Source organism: Nematolebias whitei, chromosome 16, assembly GCF_014905685.2.
Source record: "Nematolebias whitei isolate Nwh7 chromosome 16, NemWhi1, whole genome shotgun sequence".
Classification (NCBI taxonomy): Eukaryota; Metazoa; Chordata; class Actinopteri; order Cyprinodontiformes; family Rivulidae; genus Nematolebias; species Nematolebias whitei.
In genome coordinates, this window is record NC_056513.1 from 16,669,467 (window position 1) to 16,687,096 (window position 17,630).

At 36.8% G+C, this 17,630-nt stretch overlaps 1 protein-coding gene across 1 annotated transcript in view; it reads left to right on the forward strand.

The window, feature by feature from the left end:
- add3a (adducin 3 (gamma) a) overlaps positions 1-8,490 on the forward strand; it is a gene marked incomplete in the record, with an annotated part of 59,157 nt that extends 50,667 nt beyond the window's left edge. The window contains 2 exon segments of the mRNA XM_037689730.1: positions 1,111-1,203; positions 7,585-8,490. Coding sequence (XP_037545658.1) covers positions 1,111-1,203; positions 7,585-7,826 — 335 coding nt within the window.
- Positions 8,491-17,630: the final 9,140 nt, after the last annotated feature.

The window sequence follows — 17,630 nt, forward strand, 5'->3', positions numbered from 1 at the left end:
TTATTGAAAACTCTGCACCATAACAGCACATTTAAACACACCAAGAGCTTCACAAGCTTGATCAAACACGTAAAAACAACACAACTTTAATTTGTTCAGTCAGTATGCTAGCATGTGACGTCACTCAGAGCACAAAGCATAGAATTAGAGTGAATAAATCTGCTCAGTCATGGATCGGTTGCATTGTCACTGATACCCGATCCAGAAGTTTTTCCCGATATCGGTACCGATTCCAATATTGGTATCGGATCGGTACATCTCTACTTTTTGCGAATGTCATCCACTCACTCAGCTGTTAAAACTAACAAAGCTCCTAATGCTACTCAACTGAATGATCACAATGTTTTTACTATGTATGAGAAACAAAATTACATTGCGTAATTATTTTTCCCTTTTTTTATAAAACTTCAAGTTATCTGCATAGAGCCAAATATGATTTTTTTTTTTTTTTTTTTTGTAGTCAAAGCAAAAACTGTTGTTTAAACCTCCACCTAGTTTGATCTCATGAAGTCAGTGATGAGCATTTATCTTTAGGATAATAAAGATTAGACCAATAATACAAGATCAGCTGTATTCTTCCAATGTTTTATGGTTATCTCAAAGTTTTGTTGATAGGACCTGTCTGGTCAGGTTTTAATTGACAACTCTGCAGTATTTAGACATTAATTTATAATAAAAGTCCTCTGAAGCTTAATGTTTAATATACACAGCACATTGTTACACGAGGTTTAGCAGGGAAACAGTTGCACTTCTTTGCAGTCACGTCCAGCTTGCAGTCAGTAAGCTGTACTTCAGAGCATCTGTCTTTCACTGGGATATTAGAGCTTAATATGTTGCAGAGCGTGCTCAGCCACGCTCAGGAACGAAGATAAAAAGGGCCGAGAGACAGTCTGATGATCAGGAAACGAGGATTTTTGAAGTTTTTTTTGTGAAGAACCAGCTGTGCATGGCCTTATTCTAATATGTCTATGTGTGTGTTATCACTAATCTCTGAACCTCCCACCCTGACCTCCCATCCTAAATCCCTGCAACCTCTCATCCCCTCACCCTCGCTGTTGTCCTCTTCTTTAACCTCAACCCACGCTGCGATCCTCCCGTCCATCCCTGCAGATGGCGAGCACGAGCTAACTTCTGATGATGGCTCCACTCTGTCTCAGTCTCTGTCTGTCACTCAGTCTCCACAAAGCACTCCTGCCAAAGAAGGTATCACTCACAAACACACAGTTTCTGAATAATCTGCATGACTGTTTGTCTCTGATTCGTCTTCACGTTTGAGCATGAGAGTAACTTTTTTTTTTAACTCAGAAAAACAGAATATGCTGTTTCACACAACTTCCTTGTGTTGTAACGTAATGTTGCACTATTTTCACATTAAAACACACCTGAGTTGGACTCAAAGATTGAAGATTTTTATTAAATAATTTTTGCTGTTATTCGCCCTGAGGCAGAGGTTTTTATTTAGTTCACATGCAGAAGTAGTGTAGATGGTAAAATTCATCACATAGATTACTTAATATATTAAGTTTTCTTTGAGGTGAAATGAGAAAAACAAACGTGCAAGAAAATGCCACATAGCTATTGGATATTTTTTAAATGTATAAACTGTGATGAATATCAGTTTCCTGAGATTATGAAAATTTTTTATTTAAACGTTGCACCTTAAGAAATAAAATGTCAGATTTTTTTTATTTTATTTTTTTTATGTCAGCTTGTTCCTTTAAATTTGGTTGTTTAAATGGACGTGGTAATGAATTGATGCATGTAAGGATAGCACCTTGGGACAATCTTTTTTCAGTTGGAATCAAAGTGGTTAGATTGATGTAGCATATTTAGTTGCTTTATTATCAATTATTATTAGGGGTTGCAGTAGCTCTGGTCAGCGCCATTGCTTGGTTATTCTGAGGCTGCAGGTTTGATCCTAGGAATGACATCTGAAGTAAAATAATTACCAAATCATACCAAGTTTGCTCGCTATGGAATCCCCTACAGAAGGGAGCAGTTGAAAGAAAAAAATGACAACATCAAACACATACAATTCAATTCAGTTTATTTATATAGCGGCCAAGACAACAGAATCATCTCCGGGCACTGAACAGAAACATTCATATACATAAAGGTAAGTTAATAACATTATTTATCTGACTGCTTTGAGTTTAATTTCATCGCAGACTTTCATCTTGAGCAAGCATAAAGGCAACAGTGGAAAGGAAAAACTCCTTCATGAGGAAGAAACATTTAGCAGAACCAGGTTCAGGACAAGAGGCTATCTGCTTCGACCAGCTGTGTTTGAGAGGAACAAGAAGGAGGAATAGATACACAATGGCAGGTTGAGAATCACATAAGATAGAAATAATATCAAATGAAAACTATTCAACTGTAACAATTCATTTTAAGAAATTAAGTCAATTTGTCCTCCAGTAGTTTAAGCCTATGGCAGAATAACAAGCCAACCCTAGCTATAGGGTTTATCAAAATGGAAAGTCTTAATCTCAGTCTTAAAACTGGACAATGTGTCAGCCTCACGGACAGAAACTGGAAGTTGGTGCCTTAAGAGAGGAGCCTGACAACTGAAAAATCATCCTCCCATTCTGCTCTTAGAAACTCTAGGAACCGCAAGTAAGCCTGCAGTCTGAGAGTGAAGTGCTCTGTTACAAAAATATGGAACAACAAGATCTGTAATATAAGATGGAGCTAGGTTGTTGAGAGCTTTGTAGGTTAGAAGTAAGATTTTGAATTCTATTCTGGATTTGACAGGGAGCCAATGGAGAAAAGCTAAAACTGGAGAGATATGATCTCTCCCAGTAACTCCCATTAAGACTCTGGCAGTAGCAGCATACAATAACATATTACCGGTAATGTTATATTAAATGCAAAATTCCTGACTTTCACTGTAAAAATTAACTGAAAACATTTAATCTAACATAAAACAATTGTGTGAATTATTTACACCCTAAATTTCCTTGTTTAGATTGTGTAAGGAGCTAGAACCACATATGCCCTTTAAATATACATTAAACAGTCCTTTGAAATCATCTTAATGTTTTCTTAACGGTTTGAAGCAATAAAATTCAGCATTTCACAACTGCTGTTTTAGGTTTACAGCCAGAAAAGTGCAATGAGATGGACTTTGGGAGAAAAATATTTCCCTCAAAACCATTTTTTTTTTATTATTATACTCCCATGGTAAGACAGACATGTCATGGTATAGTCTCTGTTGGTATGTCTGTAAACTTTCTCTTCTCCAGGTCATAACTTCTGATCTGCTCAGGATAATTTAATGAAACTTGATACACTTGTGCATCATCACTAGACTGAGTGTCACATACCACCCCAGCTTCAATATCAAGTCACAAATCAAGGACAAAGTTTATACAAGGTCTTTGCTAGTTCGGTGTATTGCTGTTTAACATTTTGTCGATGGGCCGTACGCAGTTGTAGTGGACTAGGCCTACGTCGAAACTAAGTCTAAGGTCAAAACTCTTGGCCTTTAGAACCTTGTGGGACAGAAGCTGTCATTTCATGTATTTGACTCCATAAATACAGGTTCACCCATCCTGAGACTTTCTTTCTTGAAGATTCAAGTGAAAAGAACACTCTCTTTTTATTATCATTACTATCTTACAAATGTTGATAATCAAAGTGTCTTAGTTCAAACCATTTTAGATGTTGCAGTGAACTAATCAATTTTATTAACTGAGTAATGATTTTATTCTCATGTTAAAAGCTGTGCAGAGTAATTATGCATTTTTCTGATTTCTGCTTTTGAATGAGCAAGTGTGTGCGTTTACAAGGTTACAGTCAAACGAAAAACAAGTTGTTATGTTAAAACTGTCATGTTTTAGAATCCTCTCAGACGTAAATAGAGATGTTTTGCACCTGTTTCTTAAGGCACGCCAAAACAGAACCCTCTCGGTCTGTGAGAACATTTCTGAGCTGTCTCATAACAATTCTCGCTGTCTCTAACCTCTTACGTCACAAAAACACACCCCTTCTGGTCGTTTCTGACCAATGAAAAATCCCAAAAGTGAACCGGGAAAGAGTCTTTAAAATGTCAGTACTTCCTGGTCTACACAGACTCTACGGACTCACAGGGACACGGAGAGACACACAGGTACTCAGAGTTGGAGAGTTGTCAGACTTCTAGAGTTCTGGAGTTCTGATGGAGTGCTGTTGGAGTTCCTGACATGACAACGAAGCTCTTCCGAGTTCCATGGGATTATAACATTTTCCACTGAGGTGAGCTGTGGCTGACAGAACCTCGCAGCTACTCCGGACGAGTAACAGCATCCTACGGAGACGCTGAAAGGGTGCGTTAAACGGAATCTCGCCTGAGACATCTCCAGGTAAAAGAGTCGTTTTCACCACCTAAGTGTACTGTGAGGAAAAGCTGAAGAAAGCCCGGAGAGTGCCGTTCTGTTCAACACTCTACCTCAAACACCATCTTTCTCCCCTTTAAACTTCATCTTTCATCTTAAACTTTTCTATCAAGTAGAAATTCTCCCAGATATTTAGAAATGTCTGTGTAAAGTGCTTACCCACATTCATGTGGGTAAAAGATCATAGTTGTACAGTTATAAATGTCTGTTGGTGCAGCAACGGAAAAATCATGGCCGTATGATTTTTCCTGATTGATTGCTTTGTTGTTATTTTCATAATTTGCCAAATTAATGTAAATGTTTGATGTTAAATTTGATTCTGTAAATAAATGACCGCATTCATTTTGATGGGTCAAATTTAAATGACGTCTCACTTTGCATTTCCTTAAATTCAGTGCACGTTTTATTCAGTCCAGAAAAATGAGGAACTCGCGTTAAATGATGAATATATCCCAGCATCTGTTCATCTACACAGTTCTCGTGTTTACATGCTCAGTCAACGTGCATTTTTATATGCATTACAAATGAAGAGGAGAAAAAAAAGTACAAAATGTAAACCAACACCTAAATAAACTCCTGACCTTAACCAAGTAGGTCTAACTAAGCAGTAAAAGACAAATAATTATCAAAACGTAAAAATAGTAAGTGATGATTTCCATTTCAATATGTTATAATCAGTTTATTTTAGTTATGAATTGAAGTGATTTGACATAAAGTCAACAGGAATTTCTTTGGATTAACTTTTTAAGTTCTAACCTTAGGCGGTCATTCCATGAACTTTATTTATTTATTTGTTTATTTATTTGTTTATTTATTTATTTAAACGTTTAATTTTAGGAGAGGTTTATTTAATCAGGAACAGTATATTGCACAATGTGACATGTTAAACATAGCAAGTGTATTCTCGTAAATATAACTTAGAGCTGTGGCAAATATGCAGTCTCTCTCTGTTCTATGTCCTTTTTTCACTAAATAAAATAAAAAGGGCTTTACATCATCAAAGGCTGATGTGTGCTGTATCAGTTTCATAACTAAAAAGCAGCTTTTTCTGTCATTATGCTAAACTAAACAAATACATGCCCTTGCAGCAGCTCCATATTTAGATGACTTCTGGCCCAGAACAAGCTAATGTCTAATGCACAGTTTAGTATCTGTATGTGCACAGCTAATTAAAACTTTTTTTACTAACTGTTTTCTTTGGTTTTAGATTTGAGTTTTGTTGTAAAACTTTGCATAATTCTGAGATAAGTGACATGTAATTAAGTAATGTCACATGGGATGGTTTGTTGTTTGCTGCTGCAGTCAGGATCTGCAATATTTTGCTTCTTAATACATAAGTTTTGCTGTCGGACATTAGAACTTTTTAATGTACCTCAGAGAAGCACAAAGATCACAAAAGACCCATTGCCAGCTGTAAATATTGGCACCATTGAATCAAGTTCTTGTCAGCTTCCTTCCAACACAAACACGCAAATCTACACAACAGCAATTACTCTTTTACAGCACACTAATTCAGGGGGCCCATATTTTCTGACACCCAGCCAGTTCTACTGCTCAGACCAGGTCAATTGTTGTATTTGCTGCTTCCTAATATCATCACGTGAGTTTCAAGGTGTAAATAACTCAAGAGGCCTTCCATGTTGAGTGTTGTAACATGAAACGGTTGCCCTGGATCCTGTAACCTGCATAAGAACAGAATGTGATGCTGTCAAGCCTGTTACGTGAACAGTCATTACCAGAGCGGGTTCACGCCACTGTTCAAAGCCCCGTTTTGTGAGGTTGAAAGGAGGGCAAATCTTCTGGATCACCTGGCTGTTTAAGACTGGGATGTTACGAAATACTGTTCACAAAGCTTGATGAGTAGCTGAAAATGTAATTTCAACACATTTTAAATAGAATTAGCATGTTTAGTGCTTCCTGCAACAGGTTTGTACAGAGCCATGTCTTACAAAAATACAGTTGAAACATTAAAGCATAAAAACAGACAGTGTAAAGTTTACACTGTAAACCATTCAGGTCTTTATTTGAGATGTATTTTTTAGTAAAACACTAAATAATGTAACAGAACATAATGGGACAGATATTATGTTTACAGTTTAATATTCAAGGGTTTATTGTGCGATTATCCAGGGGTTGTGGTAGCTCGGTGGTCACTGCTGCAGTCTCGTAAACCTGAGGCTGCAGGTTGCAGGTTTGAGCACGGGATGGGGCAGACAAAGCACCAGGCATCAAACACTTGTCAATCCTCTTCTGCGAGTTTGTTGCTGTGACAACCCCTGCAGAGGGGAGTAGCTGAAAGAAAAGCAACAATAACTGTACATTTATCCATTATCATTATTTGTATAATTCTCTGAATTGTTCCTATTTACCACCGCTATCATACATACACACTCAGAAATAAACCCATTTCTGTGCTTAAAAGGAACAATAAGGCCACATGGTGGCCATCTTGGATTTTTGATTTGGATGCATCATTTGATGAGAAACGTTCTCAGCTATCACATCACAAAACTTGAGCTCAATATCACTAAAATTGGCTGATTTATAGTATATTTCATTTTTCCTTTTTTTTAATTAGGGATTGTTCTTAGCTACCAATACACCAAATGTTGAATAGCTCTAAAATAGGTTATCATATTTTTTCCCTATTACTTAAGACTAAGTTAGCTAAAAGCTTGGATCTTTGATTTGGATTCAGTATGTGATAGAGAACGTTCTCAACTATAACCTCATCAAATTTCAGCTCTATGTGTAAAAATAGCTGAGATAAAGCTATTTAAATGTAGCTTTGGTGGCCATCTTGAATTTTTAGATTTGAATTCCGTATTTAATGGGCATTGCTCTCAGGTACCAACACACCAAATTTCAGCTGAATAGCTCTAAATATGGCTGAGTTATCACATTTTTTCCCTTTTAGCTAAGGCGGCCATCTTGGATATTTGATTTGCATCAGGAATGTCCAGTATAACAACTCTCTCTCAGCTACGACCATACTAAATTTCAGCTCATTATCTCAAAGAATGACATACTTGTATTCAGTTTTGTGTAAGCCTAAGATATACATAAATAAAGTTAGGAAACCCTTGTCATGTGGATAATAATAGGTGTCTGCCTTATACTAGGCAGTCCCCAATAATATTACTCATTGACTGTCTAAAGCAGAATTCTGGAAAGCCTTTGCCTAATCAGTGTCTCACTCCATCCCCAGAAAACCACACAGGCCTGATGAACGGCAAAGACAAGCACGACGACGAGCTGTCGAAGCGCGTCAGTCAGCTGACCACCAGCGTGGAGAGCGTGGAGATTACAGTGAGCGCCAGCGAGAAGATCGAGGAGGTGCTGTCGCCCGAGAGCTCCCCCTCCAAGTCGCCCAACACCAAGAAGAAGAAGAAGTTTCGCACGCCGTCCTTCCTGAAGAAAAACAAAAAGAAAGAGAAAACGGAGGCTTGAGTGCAAATGGGGGAGTCAGGATGAGCGTGAAGAAGAAAGTGGGGCTGCATTAACCCTTTATTTCTGTTTAACATATGTGTATTTTTTTGTTCTTTTATGTTGTTTTTTTTCTTTTAATTTTATTTGATTTTTTTTAACAAGAGGTTTTATGTGCAAAAAGCAGAAGAAATATTTAAAAAAAAAAACTGTTGGTTTGTAATAAAAACAATAGAAAATCTCTGTCCTTCTGCAAACAGACAAGAATGTTTGGAAACTTTTGGGATGGATGCGAGTCCATCAAAAGAACCTGCAACAGGTGAGGGTGGTGAGGGCAGGTGTTGGTGTGTCCACATACCTGATAAGTCATGCAGTACTCTAACAGGGCTCCTTGGAAAGTCTTGTTTAAATCCTGAACAACTGGCTCCTTTTTATGTTTTCCCCCTAGGCTCAGAAATCTAAAAGTGAAGCCTTTATTTGCATTTCTTGCTTTATTATCCCATTTTCTGAACGTACTGGACGGTATCGTGAGTGTTTCTAAACTGCACAGGTTTGTGGTTTTCTTGATTCTGCATAAGACACGAGAGGCCACAGAAAACATGGGAGTCACTGGAAAACTGATTTAGGGGGAAGGAAAAGCAAAACAGTTTTGTGCTGGTTTGTTATTCTGAGGGAAGTTTTCTCTCCAACTGGCTTTTTATGATTCTTCAAACTATTTTAGATGCAGTTTTTTCTTAAGAAGATTGCATAAAAAGGTTGAAGTCTCAGTTGATCACCTCATTTAGCTCATATTTATGTAGCAGTTTTACATTTTCTTATCATCATATGATTTATTTTTTTGGTCAAAATAAGTGAAAGAATGACAAAAAAAATAATAATTTTTATGAATCATCTCTGTTGATCGTTTTAATTCAATTTTAAACTATGTTGACCAACCTTGTTTTGATTAAAAAAACACATTTACTATTTTTAACAACAGTTAAATTTATTTTTGTCCTCTGCTCAAGTTGTATCCTAGTCTTCAAAACACAAAGTTACTACATAACAGAATAATAGAACTGGATATAGATTTGTAACTTTATATTTCGTATTTGTTGTGCAGCACTTTTTTCACTACGCAACACATTTTAGTTGCAAATGTGTTTTCACCAGTGAAGGAGGTTTTGCCCGTATGGGTAGAAGTCATGCAAGTAGCAAGCAAGGCATTTGTATTCGTAAAAGGCTGGGATCAGGAAAGTGAGCTGTAAGAAGTTAAAAAAAAAGGGATAATCTCATTAGTGAGTAGTAAGAACATGGAAAACATCACAAAAGATTTTTATTTTTCAACAAGTAAGGCACAATTGTGGAGAGGAGGTTGTGTGGTTTGGGAACCTCGGCATCTCATCTCTGCTATTTGCAAGTGATGTTGCGCTAGTTCTGTTGGCATCTATGAGTCATGACCGCCAGTGCTTACTGGGGACAGTTCTTTACAGAAAAAGGTGGGATGCTTCCTTTGGATTGGGGGTAGTCACTGCTTCAAGTGGGAGAATGTATTTGTCTTGTTTTTTTTACGAATGATGGTAGGGTGGAGCAGGAGATGGATCGATGCATTAGGCCTTGTTTGCCATAATGAGAGTGTTGCTCCGAATCGTGGTGAAAATGAAGCTGAACTTTTAATTTACTCATCTATTTATGTCCCACCTGTGACATGTCTAAAAGATTTTGGATCACAGCTGAAATTAATTTTCTTTGGGGGCTCAGCCTTAGAGATGAGGTGAATAGCTCCATGGTCAGGGGGACTATAAACTAGGGCTGCTGCTCCTCTGCATCAAAATGAGTCAGTTGAGGTAGTTTGGGCATTTGATTAGAATGCTTCCCTGGCGTATCCCACTGGGAGGAGACACCAGGATAAACCCAACCTGATTATACCTGTATATCCTCTCTGACCTGGGAACACATTGGAATCCCTCAGAAAGAGTGGGAAGGTGTTGCTGGAGAGAGGGATGTCTGGGTTTCACTCCTAAATCAGCAGCTAAATGCTGCGCTGTTTTGAGTGGAATCAGAATTTTTCATGTGTTGTGTGTTCTAAAGCCATACTGTAATTTATCTTTTGTAGTTTTACTGAGACAAGGGTTGTGATTCTTATCTGCCTGCTCAGGCTTCACAGACCCACACAAGACCTTTGTAAAATTCCGTTCCCACAGTGACCGCATCATCTCTCATCCTAAATCAGTTTTGGTTTCCTTTTTTTTTTTTTTTTTACAAGATTCAACATTCACTTATTCTTGCATAATTTGCCAATTTCTCCTCAGAACTGGAACATCATTGGGAGCTCATATGGACATTTGTTTGTATTTGATCACACTGGGAGCCATGTTGTTTTCCCTTGAATCTTTCTCTTCTGCATTTTCTTCAGTAAACACAATTGTGCTGCAACAGTCAGATGACCTGCAGTTGAACTCTGCTGTGTGGTGTGATGGGTTGCCCAAATATCCCCCTCCCTTGCAGTTTAAGTAGATGTCCCAATATCCCAACTAGCAATGTGAAGTATTGGATTTGGAGGAAGGGCGAGAGGGTGCAAAGGAACATCTTTAGCTGTATTAAATAACAGCTTTTTGGCTCTGGGCATCAAGCTCAGCTCACACAATTGAAAGATGGAGTAGGGATGTGCAGGTCTGGAAATGGAATAGTGTAGTCAAGAGGGACGTGGAGAATGGACAACCTGACATCAACACCGTGTTTCATCACTCAAACTGTCTTTTTTTATTTCATCCTTCATTTGTATCGCAGTACACTATTTTCTGTTAGTTTGTAGGGAGCACTAGGCTTCGTTTTATTGAGCATTTTATGGGCAGATATTGCTCCCAAATGAACTGAATGTGCATTTCATCCTTTTATTGCCACCACACCTTTTTTTTTGTCCGTTTGCACCTTGCTTTACTAATGCCTCTGTATTCATCTTTTTTTCTGATTAAATGAAAAATAACACATTTTACTTTGGCACGCCTGTATGAGCCAAGCTCCTTTGTGACCTGTGAAAATCCTATATAAAATGGTTATATAATGGAGTTGCTTTTAGATGTATTGCTAATCTGTGTAAATTCACAAATAAAATTGTATTTTAAGAAGAATGCCATTTTTTCATGTTTTTGCATCCCCATTTCAAATTTCTGTTCTACATAATTTATGCACTTGTTCTATTTCAGCTGCTAGAAGTGTATTTGCTGTATTTTTGTTTTTTCTCATGCTATTATCTTTTAGCTCGCCTTTAGCTACTTTTAGCTGCCACTCTGATCCTTTTAGGTTATTTATTTGTTTCACAGTAATTTCAATACATTTAACTCTTTGCTAGCCTTTTGATACATTTTGTTTTTTGCTACCATTACATTACCATTCTTAGCTAGCATTGTGTTACTTTTTAGCTAATCTTTTGCTATGTTCAGTTTGTAGCTAGCATTTTGATACTTATATGTTTCAGCCATCCTTTCACTACTCTCAACTGTGCAACTTTTAGCTTCTAGACACTGTTTAGGTATTTTTAGCTTCTTGCTAGCATTTTTTTTCTCCTCCTGGGCTAGAGTTTTAGCTAGTGTTCTGCTTCTTTTAGCTTTAACAACTCAATTTCAGCTTCTTTTGCAAAATTCACCCAAAGTCATTCAGGTCACAGCTTTCACCCTGCATTTTAGCAGAAAATGCAACTTCTCTCATTTAAGACTGAGGAAGTCTTTCGGATGAAAGACGAAACATTTCTAAAAAAAATGGTTTTGTTTTGAATGTCCAGAGGACCAGATTTAACATTTTTAGATTTTTCTACATGGATTATTGAGCATGCATTAGGATATTCTCTAGTTTACTTTTGCCATCATGGTAACTTTACTGCACTCTTACCCATGCTAAAATCATGCATTACTCCTCAGTGGTAATGAGCAGGAGCACAAACACTAACATCAAAACGTGCACCACATATGTGTGAACAGCTTACGGTGCTGATTAAGTGTGAATGTGAAGGACAGGCTGAAGGAAATGCAGACAGACATGATGTTAAGTGGAACATACTGACACTTCCAGAACTGTTGGTTACAGTAAGATATGCATTTAGCCATGATTCGTTGCGATGTTAAAAACTGAAATCTATAACAGAGAAAAAAGCTTTTTACACAAAATCTTCTGTCTTAAAGTGTTTTCCAATCAATTTACGCTTTTATTAGCTTCACAAAGGGCTTTCCATAAGTTGAAAAAGTCCCACATTCATGCAGCCTTTAAAAAAAAACTGAAAAGTGCACTACATTTTCTTTACTACCGATACTCTGGAAAGAAATCAAACAGGTGCAAAAAGCATTTGTACCATATCTGTAATTACTGGAATTGTTTTTTTTTTCCTTTCTTTAAAACCCTATTAGTGTCAGGTCAAGGAAAAAGAAGTTAAGGAAATATTAGAATATATTTTCACGTTTTGTAAACTTGACAGATTTGGATTATCACTTGTAGGTGGGGTAGAGGTGGAAGAATTGTTCTTAACAATAAATACAATAAAACTAATGTAAAATAATAATAATAATAATAAAAATGGAACATTTAGGAATTGCCAGCAAATTAGAACGCCCCAGTGAATTTTACAATTAATACTGTTAGTATTGATTTTTTTTAAGTATTAATTTAGTAAATCGGACATTTTGTAAAATGCAACATTTTAGTTTTTTTTGGGTTTTTGCTCATTACAGATAGTATTTATTGGTAAGCAGGGAGGGAAGCAGATGGAACAGTGACGTTACAAGGAGCAGAGGTCACAAAGGTGCAGGTCTTCAGGTACTTGGGGTCAACTGTACAGGAAAATGGGGAGTGTGGTAAAGAGGTGAAAACTAGTCCAGGCAGGATCGAGTGGATGGAGAAAAGTTTCAGGAGTGATTTGTGACAAAAGGGTGTCAGCAAAGGTCAAAGGTAAACTTGACAAGACAATGGTGAGACCAGCTATGTTTATGGTCTGGAGACAGTGGGATTGACAAAAAGACAGGAGAAAGAACTGGAAGTGGCAGAAATTAAGATTTTGAGGTTTTCCTTACGAGTGACAAGAATGGATAAGATTAGGAGTGAGATTATCAGAGGTACAGCACAGGTTGAAGAACAAAGATAAAGTTAGAGAGGCCAGACTGAGATGGTTTGGACATGTCCAGAGGAGGGACAGTGGGTATACTGGTAGAAGGATGTTAGAAATGCAGCTGCCAGGAAAAAGACAACGGAAGGCAAAGAGAAGATGTATAGATGCAGTTAGAAAGGACAGGAGGTAGTTGGAGTGAGGACAGAGGATGCAAAGGACAGAGTGAGATGGAGGAGGATGACTCGCTGTGGCGACCCCTGAAGAAGGAACGACCAGAAGAAGACGAAAACAATATCCAATCGTACATCTGACCTAGACATCAAAGGTATTTGTCCCCTTCAGAGTTTGTCATGATTTGGTTAGACTTGGGGTACAGTATCATTTACTTTTCTGCCTTTGATTCTGAAAATGAGAATTTGTCAAACTTTCTAGCTTTACTGGGGGAGTTTGGAGTAGCCTGGTGGTCTTGTAATCCTGCAACTGGAGGTTCAAGTGCAAGTTGCTTCAGGAAAGGCATCAGGCATAAAACAATTGCCAAAGATTTTGTAAAACTTTGCTTTTTGTGCCAACCCCTACAGAAAAGAGCAGGCAAAAGTAAAACAACGTTTCTAACGTCACTGAAACCTAAATTAAAAGGTTTTATTGAAGCACTGCTCTACTACTTGTTATCCAGCAGAAGGACAGGTTAGCAAATTCCTTATAGTCTGCAAAAATGCGCAAACAAATTTACATAACTAAAAAAAACCAGTTACAAATCTGTGTGCACAGTTTACAAAGCAAAGGGGAATCATTTCCTCAAAAAAAAAATTATGTTGTTCACCTAGCTCCACTGTTTTTAGTCTTAACCAAAGTTGCCTCCAGGGACCACTTCAAAATCAGACAAGTCACTTTTGAGTAAAAATTTATTCATGGGCCTGCTTTAAATGATTTTTGCATCAACTGCATGATGCCCACCTCCACAGAAAGGGAGATGTTAATTGGGTTCCCAGGTAGCGAAAGCTGTGGGTGAACCACTCAGCATGCTGCTATGATACACTGTACTACTTTACTCAAATGTAATCTTCTCTGACTAGAAAACATAATTGTCATGACTGTTCAAAATCCAAAAAAGCCTTATGTAAATTTATGCTGCAGTCATTTCTATGCCAATCTCTGTGTAGCCTCACAAATCATCTCCTATGTTTCTTTTCTCTGCAAAAATAGCAAAAAAAAAAAAACTTGTGTTAAACATTTACTTGAAGCTACCCACAGTTCATATTTTTTGTGTCACATGTTGTTTGTCACACCAAGAAACTCTACACAAATGTTATAGAAACTTGTTTGTTTTTTGATTATTGAATGATAATTATTTTACTGGTTTAATTATTTTAATTGATTAATATTTAAATGTTGAAATGGACTTCAGCATAAGGTTCAAATGCCCAAATTGAATAAGTTCACTTCTAAAAGCTATAGAGATGGCTCTTTGTTTTATCAAACAGATGCATGAATTGGGCTTTAATCTTTTCCAGACCCCTCAGATACACACATATATTCCACAGAATATACATACATATAGTAATTCTCTGGTTTTACTAGGTTACCAACAGTAACAACTTGTTAAAAAGGTAAAAATTGTAAGTTTAGTCTTTTTTACCCATCAATCAACTTATTTAACAAATATGTTAAGTGATGAATCTTCCAAGTGCAAATGGAAATGGAAAATAAAGCTTGAATGAGAAATTTTATCAATTAGGATTCAAGTTTGGTCTCAAGTGTCTGAACACTTATAAGTCCAAATTAGAGCTTGTTTGTTTGTTTATAAGGCATGTGCTTGTGCATGTTTCTGGCAAGTTTGGTGAGAAACATTGATAATAAATTACTTTTATTTTTAAATTAACAAAACAAATAATTGTATGCTAGTAACTGGCCTTTAAGGATTCAACAGATTTTCTTTATCAGAGCTGCAAAACACTAACTTTTATTCTGTTTAGTCTGACAGTTCCTTGTTAAAATATCAAATGCCACTAAGGAGTTGCTTCTTTATATCTACAAACTTTTGAATTTCTATCAGAAAACCTGATTTTTACTTCACATGTCTCTCCTGTTTTGGTGCAAACAACTCATATCCTAACCCACTGAGGTCAGGATTCATGCACTTTAGCTACAGAGTGCAGACTCTGTGCCTTTGCTGCACTTTTACTATAAGATACAATTCAAAATATGCAAATATCAGCATTTTGACAGCTTGTGATGATTTTAATTTTTCAGCGTCTGTTGTTTGACCCAATATTTACATATGTCAGTGTGCACAATAATGTGAAACTTATATGAATGTTTGAAGAAGAAATGTTACTTTTATGTTTTTATAATAAGCTGCAGATTTTAGTTGTCACACACTGTTGACAGACAGTTTCTACATTTCATGTCTTGATTTAGGCAAATTTATAGAATTTAACCTTCAACAAACATTTAATTGGGTTTACATTTTTACCATCTCCCTCTGATTCGGGATCACTCTATCTAACCAGTATTATAAACTGTTTAGTCGATTCTGTTTGGCAATTTAAGAAACACTTTTAATTTTAAATGTTCAGGAAGAACTGATTTGACAATTTCTTTTTTAAATTTGAAGTTGACATAAACAGAACAAAGAACATTTTGATTAAAACTTTGTCTCCAAAGAAGCTAAATTTAAAAAAACAAAAACTATTTAGAATGTGTATTAGGGAAGCTAATTATTTTGTTTATTCTCTAACTGTTATGTAATTTCTGTTTATATATTGTTTGGTTACATTCAAATAAACCCTGCAATTCTTCCCTGGCATCAACAAATGTAATATCAGTGTACAACACTTTTTTTAACTTATAAACAATATATGATGTGATAAAATTAGTGAAACCCTGTATTTTGTTTGTCTTGAGTGAAATATGCCATCTTCTTTTGTTCCAGAAATTTTTATCAATTTATTTATTTATGTAGTGGTAATTCACAACAAAAGTCATCGCAGGGTGCTTAACAAGCAAATAAAATTAGTCCAATTCAGTCCAGAACCCATCCAGATTTTAATCCAATTATAGATGGTTAATTCTAACTATAATGCAACATATTGACATACATTAATACACGTTAAAATTCCATTTAGTAAAATTATTGATCTATGAAAGCCAGTAGATTGTGTCAAATCATTCTTTCATCACAATCCCCCATCCTGAACAGCATGGAGGTGACAGTGGAAAGGACTCAACAGGAGGGAACCTCCAGCAGAACCAGACTCAGGATGGGCTGTTATCTGCTTCAGCTGGCTGGGATTTGAGAGGACAGGAAACTGACACAGACAGTTTGAGAAAGACTGGTCCAGGTGTAGTTCATATAGGAAAAGAACCACAGGTTACTGACAGCAATTGTTACAAATACAAATATTCAAGGTTTCAAGGTTTTTATTTGTCATACGCACCGTACATGTGGTGGAAGGAAATTGTGTACACAGGGTCCCAGTTACATCCAACAAAAGTATAAAATGTAAAAGAAAAAATGTAATAAGCCTCCATGCCAAACATTGATGCTGGAACATAGGATGCTGTGTGAAGCATATGAAGCAAATATAAAGAGTAGAGAGCGAGCAACCTTCAGAACCAGGGCTCCCTTTAAAAAGAGATCTTGTGATCTTAACGGGACTCACTTGTTTAACTCAATGAAAAGTAAAGAGTCAGGAAATGTGGTCAGTGTGTCCTTCAAAAGTCTAAGCATATAACATCATATTTAAGGAGAGCTAAGGAAACTCAATCCAACATTTTTCAGTCAGGTCATCTGGACAGTTTCTTTTTTTTGTGCTGACACGTTTCACCTTTGGTCTGGAAGGCTTCATCAGTCAAGGAAACACACTGATGAAGCCTTCTGGACCAAAGGCGAAACGTTTCAGCACAAAAAAAAAAGAAAACTGTCCAGATGATCTGACTGAAAAATGTTGGATTGTATACCTGGATTATTGAGCATGGACTTTAAGGAAACAAGTTAATCCCAACTTCGTCTTTCTCTTGCTTTTATTTTTTACACTTTGACAGCTTTTAGTCCTCCCTGCTACTATGCCAGTCAGTTGCTTGTGTAGGAAACTCAGTTTGCCTAAATCCAGGGTCAACTTACTTCGAGTTTTCATCGTTCTTTTTATTTACCACTTCTTAGTTGTGCATTTGAGTTCTTTTACTTCCTTCTACATCATAGTACATAAGACTATGTTTATTTTCAAGTGGCCATGATTTAAGCTTAATTAGATTTAAGCACAAGTTCAGATTATGATCAAAGCAAAATGTAAACATTTTAACTTGAAAGCATTGCCCAACATGTCCAATTTGCTTTACATAATGAGAGGTTTTGTTTAGACTGTAATACAAACTAAAACAAAAACTAACAAGCATACATCAAACATGAAGCCTTTATCATACTTAATGCAAATAAGGCGGTGAAGTGGAGGCTCTCTGCTGCTCAAGAATGCACCACTTATGTGTCAAAAAAATAAATGAACTTGTGACCAGATGGATGCTCTGCTGGGGGAGTGTGGAAACCTTGAGCTAACTTTTCTTTTTAGGACAACCCCACTTACACACATGCACACATACCCACACAATGCTGAATGCCAATGTAAGCTTTTCTAATTGGGGACCGTGGTTTTGGTCCCCAGTTGCCAAGGTGTCCCCAAATGACTGGTGTGTAAGCACGTTCAAGTCCCCAAATATAATATAAACAAACTCATGCACACACACACACACACACAGAT